Raw genomic sequence first — 20,805 nt, 5'->3', positions numbered from 1 at the left:
TAGTGAGGATGGGGGGGGTGGGAGATGGACTTTCCTCAGCCTTCGTTGGAAGTAGAGGTGCTGCTGGGCTTTCTTGGTTATGGAGCTCGTGTTAAGGGACCATGTGAGGTTCTCCGCCAAGTGAACTCCAAGGAAGTCAATAGTCAGCAGATCGTGGTCTCCCCGGGCACTCCTAAAGTCAACAACCATCTCTTTTGTTTTATTAACATTCAGATACAGGTTGTTGGCTGTGCACCAGTTCATTAGTGACTGCACCTCATCTCTATACACTGACTCATCATTCTTACTGATTTGCCCCACTACGGTCATGTCGTCAGCAGACTTGATGATGTGGTTCAAGCCGTGTTTAGCTGCACAGTCGTGGGTCAGCAAAGTGAACGGCAGTGGACTCAGTCCACAGCCGTGGAAGTAGGGTGGGGGGGGGGGGATGCGGTCCCTGTGCTCAGAGGGCATCTGTATAAGGTGAGTGGAGAAAAGATGGCAGTTTCTTTTTTATACAGAGAATGGGGTTGCATTGGTGGGGGTGATGGTAGAGACTGGTACAATGGGACATTCAAAAGACTCTTCATATGGATGTAAGAAAAATAGAGAGTCATGGGAATGAGGTGGGAAGGAATAGATTGTTGTGAAGTAGATTTACGTGGGTCAGTTCACTGTAGGCTGAAGGGCCTGTAATGTGCCTTTAAGAAAGGTGGTGATATCCCATCATTCCAAGCACCGACACAGCTGATCCCATCCTTCATAAACCCGAGGGTCTCAATGCATTGACCTGGCTCACGGATTTCCTGAGTTTCCTCAGTTTGGGCCACTTCCTTGCTCATCTCAGCAACAAAGTTGTCCAGGGCAAAAGGTACACAAATACATTCCCCTCCCAATGGTATAAGTGGTGTTCGCTTCATCAGCTGAGTGAACCATAGGTTCACTGAACACATGGTGAGCAACCGGTCCCTTTAACCGGGTCTTACTCCCCAGGAATAGGCACGCATTGTCGATTTGAACCAGGATCCACGTTGCAGTTCAATGCACATCCCTTATTAAGCACAGGTTTACCACTGATCACCACTAATGAACTTTGGGCAATTCTAGGCCTTGGGAAAACACAGCTTAACAGCAAGCACTCACCACTGTCGAAGGCTCTGGTGGTGCCCTTCAGAACCTCCAATGAGAGGGCTGCTACAATGTCAGCCTGTCGGGCAATCGCCATCGCTCTCTGCACTGCCTCGGCACCCAGTGATGTGATCATCTGTGTCCCGTTGATCAGAGACAACCCCTAGGGGGGAGGACAAAGCATGACACACCATTAAATTTGCCCTTATCCTGAAAAGGGTCCAGGGTTATGAAGGGAGAGCAGGGTTAGGGGACTGAAGTCACATGATCATGTTGATGGTGGTGCAGACTCGTTTTCATGCTCCCCTTTTCTATAAGGATAGGAATGGAGGACATTTACCAAATGCATCTATGCTAGCTCCTTATGGAACAACCCACAGTCATAATGGAAGGAGGGTGATATCAGCAGCAGCCCCTGAAGCAGGATAATGAGTGGTCCAGCAGATAACCCCCTCCCCATTCCCCTTTCTCCACCCCATTGTCAGAACCCATTCCCCATACCACACCAGTGTCAATACCCAATCCCCAACCCTCCCAGTGTCAGTAACTCCCTCCTCCACCCCCTCCCCAGTATCAGAACACTTTCCCCAACTCTCCCAGTGTCAGTAACCCCTTCCCCATCCCCCTCTCAGTTATCAGTAACACCTCACTGTACAGCCCCTGTGTCAGTACCCATCTCCCACTCCTCCCCAGTGTCAGAGACCCCTCTCCCCTTTACCCAGTGGCAGTAACCTCTCCCCCATTCCTCCTTAGTGTCAGTCCCCATCCCCCATCTCCATCCGCCTCCAGAGACAGTGATCCCTCACTCCTCTCCCAGTGTCCATGACCTATCAATCTCTGCCTTAAATACACCCAATGACTTGGCCTCCACAGCTGCCCTTGGTAGCAGATTCTAGATGTTTGCCTCTCTCTAGCATCTGTTTTAAATAGGTGTCCTTCAATCCTAGACTCCCCTACCATGGGAAACAACTTTACCACATCTACTCTGTCCAGGCCCTTTCAACATTGAAAATGCTTCTATGAAATCCCCTCTCATTCTTCTTAACTCCTAGGAGTCTAGTCCAAGAGCTAGTCCCCTTCATTCCAGGAATCATTCTTGTGAGTCTTTTCTGAACTCTCTCCAATGCCACCATATCCCTTCTTAAATAAGGAGCCCCAAACTGTACCCTGTACTCCCAGTGAGGCCTCACCAGAGCTTTATAGAGCCTCAACATCCCATCTCTGCTCTTATTCCTCTAGCTATGAATCCCAACATTGCATTTGCCTTCTTCACCACCGACTCAACCTGGAGGTTAACCTGCATGAGAACTCCCTTTGCACCTCTGAATTTTGAATTTTCTCCCCATCCCTATCCTTTTATTCCATCTGCCAAAGGGCATGATCATACACTTCCCAACACTGACCTTCATTTGCCACTTCTCTGCCCATTCTCTGAATCTGTCTCTCTGTTGCCTCCCCATTTCATCCTCACTACCTGCCCCTCCACCTGACTTTGAATCATCTGCAAACTTAGCCAATTCATTAAGATACAATGTAAATAGCACTGGCCCCCAACACTAACACCACCCTAAGAACACCACAGGTAACCAGTAACCAACCAGCATCAGATCCCTTTATTCCCACTCTCTGTTTCCTGCTGATATTCTATCCCTGCTGGTTTCCTTCCTGTAATTCCATGAGCTCTCATCTTGTTAAACAGCAGCACCTAGTCAAAGGTCTTTTGAAAATGAAAAATATACAACATCCACGGAATCTCCATTGTCTAACCCGCTGTGATTTCCACCAGAAAACGAAATGTCAGGCAAGGTTTTCCCTTAAGAAAGCCATGCTGAGTTTGTCTCATTTTGTCATGAAGCTCCAGAAACTCTATAACTTCATACTTGACAATCAGCTCCAACATCTTCCCTACCACCAATGTTAGGTTAACATTTTCTTTCCACTGCCTCTGCCCCTTTGCAATTTTCCAGGCCTCCGGCACCATGTCAGAATCTATTGATTCTTGGAAGTTCATTACTAGTGCCTCCACAATGTTAATAGCTACTTCTTTCAGACCCGGAGGGTGCATTCAGTCTAGTCCCACAGTTAACAGACACTCAAGCACCTTCTCTCTCATGATTGTGACTTCACTCACCTCTCTTCCCTGAGTCCCTTGAAAGTCTGAATACTGCTAATGTCTTCCATAGTGGAAGGTTGAGAGGGGATTTGATTGAGATAATTAAAATTATTAGGGGTAAGATAGGGTTGATGTGCAGAGGCTTTTTCCTTTAAGGGGGAGATACAAAGAAGAGGACACGAGATTTAGGGGGAAAATGTTTAGAGGTAATATGAGGGAGGATTTATTTTACTCAGAGAGTGGTTGGTGTGTGGAACGAGCTTCCGATCGAAGTGGTGGAGGCACGTTCCATATTAGCATTGAAGGAGAAGTGGGATATGTATATGGATTGGAAAGGTTATGGGTCGAGTGTAGGTCAGGGGGTTGGGTGAGAGAAAGTGTTCGGCATGGACTAAAAGGGCCAAGTTGGCCTGTTTCTGTGTTGTTATATGGTAATAGTGAAGACAGATGCAAAACATTCATTCAGTTCAGCTGCCAGCTCCTTGTCTCCCATTGTAATTTCTCCAGTGTCATTTTCTGACTTGTACATCTACTTTCACCTCTTTTCTTTTATTTTTAATATACAAAAAAAGCTTTTAGCATCCTTTTTGACATTCTTTGTTAGATTCCATTCAAAGTTTATTTTTTCCTTCCTAGTTGCCTTCTGTAATCTTTTAAACATTTCCCAGTTCCTGTCTTTTCCCACTAATTTTTGTTTCCTTGTATGGCCTTTCTTTTGCTTTTTTACCTTGCTTTTGAACTCATCCGCCATCGTTGTGTCATTTAAATATTTCTTTTTTAGTGGGGTCCATAATCATTAGCCCCACTGATGGATGATGTTGTCCACCATCAATCACTGTTACTATCCATCATTAGTACCCACTGATACTGATGAAATTGTTGTCCCTCCTCATGACCCACTAAAGAATGATGGTGTCCATATTTTTTGGAATATACCTGTCCTTTCTTGTAGAAATTCCAGCCATTGCTGCTCAGCTGTTCTTCCTGCTCGTGTGCCTTTCATAGAACATTGCAGTGCAGAAACATGCCCTTTCAGCCATTCTAGTCTGTGCTGAACCTAATTTATTGCTGTTTCTCTGACCAGCAACCAGTTCATAGCCCTCCATACCTCTCCCATCTATGTGCCTGCCCACATCCTTAGCAAATGTTAAAATTGAGTCTGCATTCTCCACCTCAGCTAGCAGCTCATTCCACACTCCCACCACTGAGTGTGAAGATGCTCCCCCCTCATGTTCCCCCTAAATTTTTCCGCTTTCAGCCTTAACCCATGGTTCTCACCTACCCTCAGTGGAAAAAAGCCTATTTACATTTACTTTACCCCCCTCATAACTTTAAACACCTCTAACAAATCTCCCCTCATTCTTTTATGCTCAGGGAATAAAGTCCTAACCTGTTTAACTTTTCCCTGTAACTCAGTTCCTGAAATCCAGGCAACATCCTAGTAAATCTTTTCTGCACTCTTTCTATCTATTGATATCTTTCCTGTAATTAGGTAACCACAATTGCACACAATGCTCCAAATTTGGCCTGACAACTTTACCAAAACATCCCAACTCCTATACTCAATACTTTTATTTATGAAGCCCAACATGCTAAAAGCTCTCTTTCCAATGCTTTCATGCCATTTTCAGGGAATTATATATTTCCAGTTCCCTCTGCTCCTCCAGACTTCTTAGTGCCCTTCCATTTACCATGTATATCCTTTCTTGGTTGGTCCTTCCAAGATGCAACACCTCACACTTGTCGGCATTACATTTCATCTGCCACTTTTAAGTCCATTTTTCCAGCTGGTCCAGATCCCTCTGCAAAGTCTGAAAACCTTCTGCGCAGTCCACAAAGCCTCCATTCTTAGTGTCATCTGCAAACTTGCTAATCCAATATATCACATTAACATCCAGATCATTGATATAAATGACAACAGTGTCCCAGCATCAATTCCTTAGGCACACTATTAGTCACAGGTCTCCAGTCTGAGAAGCAATCATCCACTACTACTCTCCAGCTTCTCCCGTCCACCCAGTTTACTACTTCACCATGAATACCAAGCATTTGAATCTTCCTGACTATCGTCCTATGTGGGACCTTGTCAAAGGCCTTACTGAAGTCCATGTAGACAACATCACAGCTTTCCATCAACTTTCCTGGTAACCTCTATAAAAACAATAAGATTGGTTAGACACAACCTACTACACACAAAGCCATGTTGACTATCCCTAATCAATCCCTGGCTATCCAAATCAAATACTTGTATATCCGATCTCTTAGAACAACTTCCAATAATTTACCCACTACTGACGTCAGGCTGACTGGCCTATAATTTCCTGGGTTACTCTTTACAATGAACTTTGGCCAGTTCCTCTCACATACCTTTGTAACTCCTTTTATTCCATCTCTGATTTCAGTTTATCTCTCTCAAACTGCAGGGTGAAATCTATCATATCACTGCCTCCTCAGGGATACATGTACAAAAGAGGAAAATGTAAACAAACTGATTATGCAATACAGAAAAAAATATTCAGTAATAAATAACGTGCAAGGCAAGACTCCTTAAATGAGTCCCTGATTGAGTTTGTTGTTGGGGAGTCTGGTGGTGGAGGGGTAGCAGCTGTTCCTGAACTTGGTGGGGTGAGTCGCGTGGCACCAATACCTCGTTCCTGATGACATCAGTTAGGACGGAGTGTATGTTGGGTGGTGTGGGTCCTTGACGATTGCTGCTGCTGTCCAATGACAGTGTTCCCTGTAGATGTCCTTGATGGTGGGGACGGTTTTACCCATGATGTCCACTATCTTTTAGAGGGATTTCCACTCAGAGGTATTAGTGCCCCCATACCAGACCGTGATGCAGCCGGTCAGCACACTTTCCATCAAACACCTATAGAAGTTTGCCAAGCTTTTCAATGTCATACCAAACTTCCAAAACCTCTGAGCCAAACTAGTTCAGATCTCCCCAGCAGCTCTACCAAACCTGCCTGCCAGGATATTGGTCCCTCTCCAGACAAGGTATATGGTAGAACATCTGTATGAATGTACCGTATAGGATGGCCCATCCCCGTGACTCCACCCCTCAGAATACCTATAAAGGCTGTTACGCCAAAACTTCTCCCTCAGTGCTTGCCTTGGAATCGGGCCAGCAACATGTGAGATGTGCTGATATCTTGTGGTGATTAAAGCCTATTAATCACGACTCAGTCTAATGTGGTTAATCGATAGCGCTACACAGTGCAACCCCTCCTTTTTGTGTGTCATACTTTCCCCAGAAGAGATCTGAACCCCGGCCCCAACTCCAGCCACGCATTCATCTGCCACAACTTCCTCTTCCTACCCTCTATGGTGTGTGGCACAGGCAGCAGCCCAGAGATGACTGCCTTTGAGGTCCTGCTCTTTAGCTTCTTCCTCACGACCTCATCCCTTTTCCTGCCTATGACATCGGTACCAACATGGACCATGACACCTGGCAGCTCACCCTCCTGCTAGAGGATGCAGTGGACTCGATCAGAGATGTCCCTGACTCTGGCATCTGGAGGCAACATACTATCCGGGGGCCTCGATCTCATTCACAGAACCTCCTATCTGTTCACTTAATTAGCAAATCCCCAATCACTATAGGTCTCCTCTTCTCCCCCTTCCCTTCTTAGATGAAGGGCCAGACTCTGGGTCAGAGACCTGTCCACTATGACGTCCCTGCTGGATAGTTTCACCCTGCCCCACACCCCAAACAGGATCCAAAATGATGTACTTATTGTTGACGGGATGGCAACAGGGGTTCTGCCTTCCTTCTCCTAACAGTCAACCAGTTACCTGCCTCTTGCTGCTTGGGGATGACTGCCTCCTTCTACCTCTATCTATCGGCCCCATCTGCTTCATCCTGCTCCAGTTCTCTAACATGGTCTGTAAGGAGCTGCAGCTGGGTGCAAGTGTAGTCATCAGGGACCCCAGTGCTGTCCCAGATTCCCCACATTCTGCCTGTGCTGCTATCTCCACAAACCACTCTGGGTAATTATGTTTACCAGGAAGGACATTCTGACTTCACTGGGAGAGAGTGCTGGGTTTGTGGGGGGGCAGAGGGGAAGACTTCAACATTTGACAGAGTGGACTAATAGGCAAAGACGAGCCCCAATGCTACGTGTTCCTTGACAAACCCTGAACCAACCCACAGAGCACCAGTGGAGGGGGGGGGAGAGGGGGAGGTGGGTTGGGTTAGTCAGATGTAGCCGCTTCCCAGATCACTAACAGGTTCTACATTTTATTTTAGTGGGGAAATGTTTTGCCATTATATTTAAAACCTAGCTTTGCACATTGTTCTATCAGTGACATGCATCTTGGTTGTGTTGCTGAGGACCATCTATAACCAGCAGAGGGCCACAGGATGAGAGGTACGAACTAAGTCACCAAGGGGTGCCCTTGACGCAACACATCAGCCGCACAGCAGGTTGCTGCTGCTACACCCAAGCCATTCTAATTCTGAAAAAGCAGAAGGTTACCGTCACTGGAATCTGGAGCAGGTCGAGCAATGCCAGTGGGAGGAAAACAGTCAATATTTTGGGTCAAGACCTTTCAGTAAAGCTCTGGCCCAAAACAGTGACCGTCCCTTTTCTCCCACTGATGAGTTCCTCCAGCGGAGTGTGTTTGTCTTAGCCCATTTTAATACTTCCTTACCAAGGCCTGCAACTTGCTGTTGTCGGGGATGTGTAATTGAGTGACAGAACAGGATAGAGGGGAATGGGGAAAAAGGTGAGGGAAAGATGTACTGGTGACACCAATTCACCATCATCCATTATATGACACCATTTTTAGACATACAGCATGGTAACAGGCCAATTTTGGCCCACGATCCCATGCCGCCCAATTTACACCCAATTAACCTACAACCCCGAACATGTTTCGAAAAGAAACTGGAGCCCATAGGGAAATCTCATGCAGACAGGGGGAGAATGTACAAATTCCTAAGGAGGAAACCTCTGGAGCAGAGGATTCGGCGCTGTGAACAGAGTTACACTAACCGCTACACCAACCCTGCCACTATTTGTGAAAACTATTCCCACTGGCAGACTTCACCAACTGTGGGGCCTCCCGCTTGGAGAGTGACCTTGTGTGTGGTTGGAGATGTTCTGGCCTTTGTTCAATGGTTTACAGCAATGACCTTCAACTGCAGGCAATGTTTGAGCAGCAAACGGGACAACATGACAGAGCTGGAGATAGGAGCTCGTCACTGCTGAGACTGATGTTTGACCAGGTAGCAGGCAGGGAGCTTGCTCCAGCTCCACAGGTAGAGTGCAGACCAAGCAGGTTCCACTGCCCCAGGTTCAAGCCTGCATTTTCCCTTGGGCACCACTGCTGATTGGTGCAGAAACAAACCAGGGAGCCACTAATCTGTCCAAAGCTATGTGGCCTCCACCAACCAGGATGGCATTGAACCTCCCCTGCCTGGCTCCTGCTCCTCAAAATGGTCCAAGCCCAAATGAACTACACTGCCCTTTCACTAAATCTCAATGCCCTTACCTCTCAGTCAGTGACAGAGGAGGCCTCACCTACGACCACTGGCTAGACGCACAGATTTTGCCTCTCAATATACTTTGGGCTTTTCCTTTATTTGCCTGGATTATTTTATGCTCTCCTATTTTTCCCACGGCCCCTCTCCTCCCATCTCTCACTAATTCAGGGTCTCCCCTGTTTTCAATCTCTGCCACATCCAACCCTCCACATCCCTCGACATCCAGGGTTTCTTTGACGATGGTTTTACCCTTTTCCCTGCCTAGAGCACAGTGGCCCTGGGTTCTGCTTCAGCCTTCAATGGCTCCCACTGGTCACCTGGAGCTGCTCCCAGTTCCCTTTTCCCAGCCCCTGTCTTATTACATTGAGATCAGTTGTCCCCCAATTTATTTCCAACCCACAGTTGAGGGTCACTGTCCCTCATGTGCTCTCCCACTCACATGCCCATCACTATGTCCCCTCAGCTATTGCCCAGCACTGCCTGGCTGAAGGCCTGCTGAGCACTTGAAAGATCTGATCTCTCTGACCCTTTTGAAACTATACAAATCTGAGTTAAAATATAACTTTATCATTATTTTAAGCTCTCTGTGATTTGCCAACACATCCACTCCTCTGTGGCTGCTGGGACACCCAGCCGCAAGCTCACTCTTGTTTATGTCAAAGCTTCATCCACAAGCTTCCATATCCCTCCTATTTTGCATCCCCTTCCCTCACACCTAAGGATTCTATCGCTGCTACAGTGAGCTGCCCGTCTTGACTTGCTGACCGTATTATCCATCCCTGTGGGTCCATCAATGCCCCAGTTCCTTGACATGCTCCTTGTGTGGAATCAGTGCACACAGTGCAAAATGCCTCATGTTTTCTTTCTATATTTGTCTGTCCCTCACCCCCATCGGCCCACAGAACATGAGAGTACAGAAACAGGCCTTTTGGCCCATCAAGACCATGCTGAACTATTATTCTGCCAAGGTGCAATGATCTGCACCCAAATCATAGCCTTCCATACCCCTCCCAACCATGTACCTGTCCAAATTTTGTTTTCATGTCAAGATCAAGCCTGCATTCAGATGGCAGCTCATTCAACACTCCCACCATGCTCTGCATGAAGAAATTCCCCCTAATAATCCCCTTTAAATGTTTCCCCTTTCACCCTTAATCCTTGTCCTCCAGTTCGTATCTCGGTGGGAAAGGCCAGGGTGAGGTAAAAAGGTAAGGATACATGCACCAGGAGGCAGAGGAGGTAGGGGAGGTCCTAAATGAATATTTTACCTATGTGTTGTTCATCTTGGTGTGTGTGAGGTCAGTGTAGAACAGGATTGTGTGCTGGAGCATCCAGAGGATAGGGAGGTGCTGCATTTTCTTCAAAGAATATGGATTAATATGTCCCCAAGATCTACCCCAGGTTATAACGGGAAGCGAGCAAAGAGATTGATGGGGCATTGGCAATGATCTTTGTGACCCCCCCCCCCCCCCCCCCCCCCCCCCACCGGGGAGGTACCAGAGAATTGGAAAATGGCAAATATACTCCCATTGGTATTCAGAACGTCATAAATCACACACGGGACCTGTGGAATCTTGCATGTTTAGATTCATAATTCACTTGCCTGTAAAGAGCAGAAGGCAGTAGTAAATGGAACATAATTCTGCCTGGAGATAGGTAACTAGTGGAATTCCACAGGGATCTGCTCTGGGACTCCTGCCCTTTATGATTTTTAGAAATGACTTGGATGAAGAAGTAGTGGGATGGGTCAGTATGTTTGGAGATGACATAAAGGTTGGAGGTGGTGTGGATGGTGTTGAAGGTTGCAGTAGGTTACAACAAAATATGGACTGGAAGCAGAGTTGGGTGGTGAAGTGGCAGATAGATGAACCAGATAAGTGTGAGGTGACGCACTGACCCCAGACACACCTGACCTCGGCCCCAAACACACCAGACATCGACCCCAGTCACACCCAAACTAGACCCCAGTCACACCCAAAGTCAACTCGTCAGACCCGACCTAAAGCCAAGTCATACCTGACCTCAAGCCAAGTCAGGCCTGACCTCAACACCACTCACACCTGACCCCGACTCCAGACACACACGACCTCGATCCTAGTCACATCTGACTCCGACTCCAGTCACACCCAACCCCAACTCCAGACATCCCGTCCCCGACCCCAGACATACCCGACCCCGACCCCAGACACATCCGACCTCGACCATAATCACATCCGACCTCAACCCGAGACACACCCGACCTCGACCCGAGACACACCCGACCTCGACCCGAGACACACACGACCTCGACCAGAGTTATACCCTACCTCGACCCAGACACACCCGAACTCGGCCCCAGAGACACACCCAACCTTGACCCAGTCACACACGACCTCGACCCGAGACACACCCGACCTCGGCCCCAGAGACACACCCGACCTCGGCCCCAGACACACCCGACCTCGACCACAGATACACACCCAACCTCGACCAAAGTCATACCCTACTTCGACCCAGACACACCTGAACTCGACCCCAGAGACGCACTGATCTCAACCCGAGACACACCCAACCTCGACCAGAGTTACACCCTATCTCGACCCAGATACACCCGAACTCGACCCCAGAGACACACCCGACCTCGACCTCACTCTCACTCGACCTCGACCACACTCACACCCAACCTCGACCACACTCACACCCGACTTCGACCACACTCACACCCGACCTCGACCACACTCACACCCGACCTCGACCACATTCACACCCGACCTCGACCCTAGTCACACCCAACCTCGACCTGAGACACACCCGACCTCGACCCCAGAGACACACCTAACCTCGATCACACTCACACCTGACCTTGACCACACTCACACCCAACCTCAACCCTAGTCACACCCAACCTTGACCCCAGTCACACCCGACCTCAACCCCACTCAAACCCAACCCTCGACCCTAATCACATCCGACACTAACCCTAGTCACACCCGACCTTGACCCCAGTCACTCCAGGCCTCGACCCCAGACACACCCAACCTCAATTCCAGACACACATGACCTCGAGCCCACTCTCACCTGCCCTCGACCCCACTCACACCTGACCTCGACCCCACTCACACCTGACCTCGACCCCACTCACACCTGACCTCAACCCCACTCACACCCGACCTTGACTCCAGACACACCTGACCTTGACTCCAGACCACCCGATCCCACACAGACCCGCCCCCAGACACACCCAAACCCTCACAACCCTGAGATATGCCACTCGTGAACCGGACCTCAGACACTCCCACACCGACACTGGTCACTCCCCACCCCAGTCACTCCCCACCATGGTCATGTCCCACCTTGACAACAGTCATTTCCACCCGACCCTGGTCACTCCCACTCTGAATTTCATCACACCCATCCCCTTCACTCCACAACCACATACCAACGCCCTCTTCCTTCATCCCCCCACCCCCACACCATCCATCCCTCCCCCTCCACCTTGATCCCCTCACCTCAACCCCCTCCACCCACACACAGCCTCAAAACAATGACACCTCGCACTCTCCCCCACTCATGGCCCACTACAGCATGTACACCAATACCCTCTCCTCCATCCTCCCACCCCCACAATATCCATCCCACCCCCTCCACCTTGAGCCCCTCACCTCAACCCCCTCCACCCACACACAGCCTCAAAACAATGACACCTCACTCTCCCCCACTCATGGCCCACTACAGCATGTACACCTACACCCTCTCCATCCTCCCACCCCCACACCATCCATCCCTCCCCCTCCATCTTGAGCCCCTCACCTCAACCCCCTCCACCCACACACAGCCTCAAAATAATGACACCTCACACTCTCCCCCACTCTTGGCCCACTACAGCATGTACACCAACACCCTCTCCCTCCATCCTCCCACCCCCACACCATCCATCCCTCCCCCTCCACCTTGAGCCCCTCACCTCATCCCCCTCCACCCACACACAGCCTCAAAACAATGACACCCCACACTCTCCCCCACTCTTGGCTCACAATGGCATATATATTGGGAAAAATACACTGGCTTTCCATTCCCGCAGTGATCGGTGGGACGTTTCCATTCCCACAGTGATCACTGGGATATTTCCATTCCCGCAGCGATCAGTGGGACGTTTCTGTTTCCGCAGTGATCAGTGGGACGTTTCTGTTCCCGCAGTGATCAGTGGGACGTTTCTGTTCCTGCAGTGATCACTGGTATGTTTCCGTTCCCACAGCGATCAGTAGGACGTTTCTATTCCCACAGTGATCAGTGGGATGTTTCTATTCCTGCAGTGATCAGTGGGACAAAGGTTACAGAAGTCACTAGATATTTAAAAGACAAAGAGCATAAGGGCACTTTATCTGAATGCCCGCAGTATTATAAATAAGGTTAGTGAACTTGAGGCGCAAATCGGTACCCATGCCTATGATTTGGTAGCCATCATGGAAACATGGCTACAAGGTGACCCTAAATGGGAATTAAACTTTCAAGGGTATCAGGTGGTGCAAACAGATAGACAGCATGGTAAGGGAGGTGGAGTTGCACTCTTAACCAACGAGGAGCTCCAGGCAATAGTGAGGGATGATATAAGATCTAATGAGCATAATGTTGAGTCCATTTGGGTAGAGATAAAGAATAACAAAGGGAAAAAATTATTTGTGGGTGTTATCTATCACCCACCAAATAACAATAGAGATAAGTGAGGCATGTAATAATGATACGGCAGTAGTCATGGGGGATTTTAACCTACACATAGATTGGGAAAATCAAGTTGGTCATGGGAGTCTAGAAGAGGACTTCATAGAATGCATCCGCGATAGCTTTCTTGAGCAGCGTGTTAAGGAACCCACAAGAGAAAATGCTCTCCTGGATCTAGTGTTATGCAATGAGATAGGTAGAGTAAATGATGTAATAGTCAGAGACTATCTGGGAAATAGCGATCATAGTATGATTGAATTTCTCATTCAGATGGAAGGGGAAATAGTTAGATCTAAAACTAATATATTATGCTTAAACAGGGGTGACTACCATAGGATGAGGGAAGAATTGGGCAGAGTGGATTGGGAGCACAGGCTAATTGATGAAACAGTTGAGGAACAGTGGAAGATTTTCAAATAAATATTTTGTAATGCTCAACAAAAATATATTCCGGTCAGGAAAAAGGGCAGCAAGGGAGGGAAAAATCAACCGTGGTTAACAAAGGAAATAAAGGAGAGTATAAAATTGAAGGCGCAGGTGTACAAAGCTGCAAAGAGCAGTGGGATCTTTAAGAGACAACAAGGGGTTACAAAGCAGGTAATAAGAAATGGGGAAAAGGATTATGAAAGTAAATTGGCACAAAATATAAAAACAGAAAGCAAAAAATTTTATAAATATATAAAACAGAAGAGAGTGGCCAGAGTTAACATAGGACCCTTGGAGGATGAGAAAGGAAAACTGGTAGCAAAAAATGAGGAAATAGCCGAGGCATTGAACAAATATTTTGCGTCAGTGGAAGACATGTCCAGCATGCCCAAGTGCGGAGTTAAGGATGCGAATGTTGGGGAAGGCCTTGATAAAATAGTTGTTACAAAGGAAGTAGTGATGGAGAAACTAATGGGACGAAAGCCAGACAAATCACCTGGTCCTGATGATATGCATCCAAGGGTTCTGAAGGAAATGGCAGAAGTTATAGTTGATGCATTGGTGGTCATATACCAAAATTCCTTGGATTCTGGGCAGGTCTCGGCAGACTGGAAGACAGCAAATGTCACGCCACTTTTTAAGAAGGGATGTAGGCAGAAGACTGGAAATTATCGGCCAATTAGCTTGATGTCTGTATTTGGAAAAATGCTTGAAGCCGTCATTAAAGATGAAATAGTGAAACTTTTGGAATGTAAGGGTTCAATCAGGCAGATGCAGCAAGGTTTTAGAAAGGGAAGATCTTGTTTGACAAACTTGTTAGGATTCTTTGAGGATATAATGGGTGCGGTGGATAGAGGTGAACAGGTTGTTGTATATTTGGATTTTCAGAAAGCGTTTGATAAGGTGCCGCACAAGAGACTTATCAGTAAGTTACAGGAAAGTGGAGTCCGGGGAAGTATATTGGCATGGATCGAAAATTGGTTGTCTGACAGGAGGCAGAGAGTCGGGATAAGTGGGAATTTTTCAGGTTGGCAGAGAGTGGTAAGTGGGGTGCCGCAGGGGTCGGTGCTAGGCCCACAACTGTTCATCATTTACATTGATGACTTGGAGGAGGGGACAAAATGTGGTGTAGCCAAGTTTGCGGATGACACCAAATTGAGTGGAAGAGCAAATTGTAATGAGGATGTGGAGAGTCTGCAGAGGGATATAGTTAAGCTGGATGAGTGGGCAAAGGTCTGGCAGATGGAGTACAATGTTAGTAAGTGTGAGGTTATCCACTTTGGCAAGAAAAATAAAAGAGCTGAATATTATTTAAAGGGTGAAAAACTACAGCATGCTGTAGTGCAGAGGGACTTGAGAGTGCTTGTGCATGAATCGCAAAAAGTTAGGTTGCAGGTGCAGCAGATTATTAAGAAGGCAAATGGAATGTTGGCCTTCATCGCTAGAGGAATTGAATTCAGGAGTAGGGAGGTAATGTTGCAACTGTATGAGACCGCACCTGGAGTACTGTGTCCAGTTCTGGTCTCCATATTTGAGGAAGGATATACTGGCTTTGGAGATGGTCCAGAGGAGGTTTATTAGGTTGATCCCTGGGATGAAGGGGTTGACTTATGATGAAAGATTAAATCATCTAGGATTGTATTCGCTCGAGTTCAGAAGAATGAGAGGAGATCTTATAGAAACATATAGGATTATGAAGGGTATGGATAGGATAGATGTAGGAATGTTTTTTGAGCTGGCCGGGGAAACTAAAATAAGAGGACACAGTCTCAAGATTCGGGGGAGTAGATTTAGGACAGAGATGAGGAAACATAGTTTTTCCCCAGAGAGTAGTGAATGTTTGGAATTCTCTATCCAGGGAAGTGGTTGAGGCTGCTTCATTAAACATATTTAAAATTCGGTCAGATAATTTTTTACATGATAGAGGAATTAAGGGATATGGGGAGAATGCAGGTACGTGGAGTTAGGTCATAAATTAGATCAGCCATGATTTTATTGAATGGCGGAGCAGGCTCGATGGGCTATTTTTGGCCTACTCCTGTTCCTACTTCCTATGTTCCTATGACACTTCCCGCAGTGATCACTAGGATGTTTCCATTCCCGCAGTGATCACTGGGACATTTCCGTTCCTTCAGTGATCGGTGGGACGTTGCATTTCCCGCAGCATTCAGTGGGACGTTTACCATTGACAAATACCACAAAACTGTGAAATGTGCTGCCAATTTATTTCCTGACTGACTCCCCATGACGAGCTCTGGGCAGAACTCACCAGGCACTTGTGCCTCTGCTCACTCCTGTGATGTGGCCCATGATACACATGCCTCCCACAGCAGTCACTCAGACACTCCAGAACAGTGGGGTTACCGATCTAAAAGTTTCCATGACCATACTCTATGACCAACGTTATTGGCTGTTAAACCAGCGGGAATTGGTGCCAGGAATTCATGGCTCTTGGTAATACTGGATCAGAAGTTCACAACAGAGACTTGGGTATGGAATCCTGGGGGAGAATATCACTGCCACCTTCTGAATGTGACCTTAAACCAAGGCCCCATCCTCCTCCACACTGCAGCTGAGCTGCCCTGGACAACACTTACCTTTCTGAAAGCATTAAATTATCCAGTTACTATTGCAGTCTTTTGTTGGAGCTTGCTGTGTCAAAATGGGTTGTTTTGTTTATGTATCGTGGAGGTTAATGAAAATGACACAAACTGTTGCAGAATGCAACGAGAAAAGCAAAGTCTGCAGTTACCTCCTTCGGCTTTAAAGAAACCGGTTTTAGTCCATGTGCTTCCAACACCTAGGCAGAAGATCAGGTGTTAATGCAACAGGCTCCAAGCACAGAATCAACAATCATGACACAAATTTGTTGCAAGACAGAAAATGTTCGAAACACTCAGCAGGTCAGGCATCATCCCGAGGGAGAGAAATGGAGTTTCCCTTTTTCGTTCATAGGCCAGTAACTGTTTCAAGAAACTATTGTACACCACTTTTTTCTTGCATTATGGCTACTGTGAATATTTATTATCCATCTTTTGTATTATATATTTCAAATTTAATGTATGTTATTGTCCTAATTTTTAATGAATTAGTCGTGTGCTGTAATTTAGTCACTGTGCTACAGGAAAGACGTTGTCGAGCTGGAGAGGAGATTTACGAGGACTTTGCCAGGACTTGGGAGGGCTGAGCGGTAGGGAGAGGTGGAGCAGGCTGGGGCTTTATTCCTTGGAGTGCAGGAGGATGAGGAGGGATCTCACAGAGGTGAACAAAATCATGAGGGGAACAGATTGGGTGAACGCAGAGAGTGATTTAGCCAGAGAAATCAGTAACCAGAAGGCATGTGTTTAAGGTGAGGGGGGAGAGATTCAACAGGAACCTGAGGGGTAACTTTTTTCCACGGAGGATGGTGGGTGTATGGAACAAGGTCCCTTTATTTTCATGTACTAGTACTGAACAAGTAATATGACACAAAATTGCTTAAACCTGTCCTAAGGCAAAGAGTCGCCATCAGTGTTGCCTGGCGCCCCTTACCATACGAGAGAAAGAGAAGCAAAAGAGAGTCCACCCCAGAGTCATTGAGTGTCTGTGGATTCGCCTCCAGTGCTCCTGCAGCCACTTCAGTCACACAAGCTCTTGGTCGATCCATCGCAGCCTGAGCTCCAGATCCAATTCTTTCACACAATCAGGAAGCCTTCAATGCCCTAGGCCTTTTGGGAGCCCATCTTGCCCTTGGCACCATCTCAAATCCCAGTGAAGATCATGGATAGTATGGTTTTAGAGGGGTGTGTGGCCAAGCACAGGCAGGTGGGACTAGTGGGTAAAACATTTGGTGCATCCATGGATAGGATGGGTGTAGAGGGGTGTGGGGCCAAGCACAGGCAGGAGGAGACCAGTGGGTGGAATATTTGGATTAATCAATGGATAGGATGGGTTTAGAGGGGTGTGGAGCCAAGCATAGGCAGGTGGAACCAGTGAGTGGAACATTTGGATGGATCCATGGACAGGATGGTTTTAGAGGGGTGTGGGGCCAAGCACTGGCAGGAGGGACCAGTGGTTAAAACATATGGTGGATCCATGGATAGGATGGGTGTAGAGGGGTGTGGAGCCAAGCAGAGGCAGGTGGGACCAGTGAGTGGAACATTTGGACCGATCCATGGATAGGCTGGGTTTGTTGGGATGTGGGGCCAAGTACAGGCAGGTGGGACCACACTTCCACACTTGGATATGCTGCAGCAAGTAAGAATTTTGAGCATCCATACATTGTGTACGGCAATAAACTCATCATCATCTGTTCTGACGAGGATTAAGCAGGTGAAGAGCATTCGCCCTGAAGTGTTAACTGTTGATTTTCCCACAGATACTGACTGACCGACTGAGGGTTTCCAGGATTCTGGTTTTTATGCTGATAATTATTTTATTGTTTACACCTAAAAAGCCTTAGAGGAGTAAAACACAAACTCCTGAAGGTAGCGGGGTGGTCAAGGTTTAGGGTCAGGACACAAGAGCCGAGTCTCCATGCCTCGGAGGAATGGAGGGTGAAACTCTTGTGTAGTATGGTGGTCTTAATCATGGACACTGAGAGGCTTCACTGTTAAAGCCAAACTCTGGGGCAGACAGTTTGTAGGGGAACACAGGTGGAATGTCAGTGACCAGGCTGAAGGACGACTCAGGTTAGAATCATAGGACATTACAGCATAGAAACAAGATCCTTCAGGCCTTTTAGTCTGTGCCAAACTATTATTCTGTCCCTCTGACCTGCACCCAGTCAATAGCCCTCCTGTCCATGTACCTGTCCAAATTCTTCTTAAATGTAAAAATTGAGCACACTTTCACCACCTCAGCTGGCAGCTCGTTCCACTGACCCCACTCTCTATGTGTGAAGAAGTTCCTGGTTGTCTGGTGTCCATCAGGTTGATGTGGGACTGAGCTGCAGATGAAAGTGTTCCTGCCTCAGCCACTCAGCAGGTGGACTTCACATCCCACAGAGTCTAGTGATGGGGCACTCGCTCCCTCAGTGACCAACGTCACAGTACCAGAGAATAATGATGCAGGGCTGAGGACCAATACCACACGGGCAAACTTCCTGCCACCACTCCCCCCCCACCGAGAAATAGATAGAAGTTGGTGGCACTACAGGAGGTTGGGGGGGGGCACACATCAATGGGCAAAAGAAAGAAAATGAGGAGGGGTCGAGGTCAAAGAATCCTCCTTCAAATTGGCAGCTGATGTTCCAGGATGGAGGTGCAGGGTAAAGTCCAACCGGGGCTGGAAAACAGCCAGAGGTTCAAGAGCCAAGCACATCTAGTCACTAGAAACACAAGTATATCCTGATGCTGCATCCCCAAACCTTGCAACCAGGAGGTGTCACAGAAAACCTGGAGAACTCACGTATTTAGCGTCAGCCCAGCCGCTTTTTGGTGACCACATTTTCCCTTCACCCATCAATCCAAGGGCAAGATGAGCCAGGGGAGCGAGATCCCCGCTGGCCCCAACTGTTCCCTTCTCCGGGACGTAGGAGAGGCAAGAGGCTGCAGATGGTAGAGAATCTCTAGTTACTGCCAGGATCAGTTCACACCAGACACATTCACCATATGGATCAGTTCATACCAGACACATTCACCATATGGATCAGTTCACACTGGACACATACACTGGATTGATCGGTTCACCTGGATGAATCAGCTCCCACTGAACACATTCATCTACTGTAACAGCTCACACTGGACATATTCATTGGATTGATCAGCTTCCACTGGTCACATTCACTGGATGGATTGATTCACACTGAACACATTTCCTGGATGGATTAGCTTCCACCAAACACATTCACCAGATCAATCAGCTCCCACCAAACACATTCAATCTCTTTCGGTATGAGGTGATACCGGAGACATTTGATCAATTGAGTTTACAGACTGTGTCAATTTTAACACACACTTTTTTAAAGTTGCTATCATAAACAATGCTGAAGTAATAGAGCTGGTACTTCAGTGACAGAGAACCAGTCCGGTCCTGTCCTTGGGCGCAGTATGTGTGGAGTTTGCAAGGTCTCCCTGTGACCCTTTGCTCCAGTTTCCCCACCCCCACACCAAAGAGATGCTGCTTGAGAGGCTGACTGTCCACTGAAAATTGCCTGCAGTGTCAGGAGTGGTGGAATACGAGATAAATTAACGATAATGTGGAGAAAAGTTGGATCAATCACAGATTCATGTAGATGGGTGTTTGGCGGCTCATTCGGACTAGTAGGCAAAGGGTCTGCTCTGTACTGAATGACTCAAAGTTTAACGACACTCAAACTCCACCAATGGAAATGAACACTTCAAAATCCAGCAATCACTTACTCATAGCAACTAACAGAAATGTCATCAACTTTACCACCTACCCACACTAATCAAAGCTGATCACACATACCCCCAAAATCAGCAACAGTCCAGAATTAGAGGGGGCTCTGTTTCAAAATTAAGTATTAATTCAGTCCCAGAAGTTAGTCCTTCAATGTTAACCTGACATTGGAGTCGATGATTAAAGTATCCATCATGAAGAATGGGCGTTAATGCAGCACTAAGATCTACACAAACTTTACTTAATATCCACTGACAACTCATGCTGATGGGGAATTTGTAGCCCAATAAGACTGTCCTAGCCCTCCACCTTAGCCCAAGTGATGGAGATTAGCACTCCAGTTATGAGCAGAGCTACAACTGGGAGTTATGGCTTTGCACCCGTGTCTCTCTCTCTCCATCAATACTTCTGAGGCCATTTACTTCACAGAATCACAGAGTGCTGTACTTCACATGGATTCAGCTCCATCTGCCACCATTCCACCTGCCTTCCCAGCTGACCAGTGCCCCATTGCATTGGCTGACAACCTTCCTTTCTGTCTGCAAGCCCCCAGAGCTGCATGGCATCTGACACCCTCCTAATTGCACCTCCTACATTCTCATCCTGTTACAGTGCCATGGACTTGAGT

At 47.5% G+C, this 20,805-nt stretch overlaps 1 protein-coding gene across 4 annotated transcripts in view; it reads right to left on the bottom strand.

The window, feature by feature from the left end:
• hal (histidine ammonia-lyase) overlaps positions 1 to 20,805 on the bottom strand; it is a 171,330-nt gene that overhangs the window by 140,156 nt on the left and 10,369 nt on the right. For all 4 annotated transcript variants that reach the window (XM_069909066.1, XM_069909064.1, XM_069909065.1 and 1 more), the window contains exons 9-11: positions 19,224 to 19,363; positions 16,588 to 16,635; positions 1,123 to 1,270 (exon numbers count right to left, since the gene is read on the bottom strand). In XM_069909066.1, coding sequence (XP_069765167.1) covers positions 1,123 to 1,270; positions 16,588 to 16,635; positions 19,224 to 19,363 — 336 coding nt within the window. The remainder of the gene's footprint in view (positions 1 to 1,122; positions 1,271 to 16,587; positions 16,636 to 19,223; positions 19,364 to 20,805) is intronic.

Source organism: Narcine bancroftii, chromosome 13 (assembly GCF_036971445.1).
Source record: "Narcine bancroftii isolate sNarBan1 chromosome 13, sNarBan1.hap1, whole genome shotgun sequence".
NCBI classification, from domain to species: Eukaryota; Metazoa; Chordata; class Chondrichthyes; order Torpediniformes; family Narcinidae; genus Narcine; species Narcine bancroftii.
The sequence above is the reverse complement of the archived record's forward strand: the minus strand, read 5'-3'. Positions and strand labels throughout refer to the sequence as shown.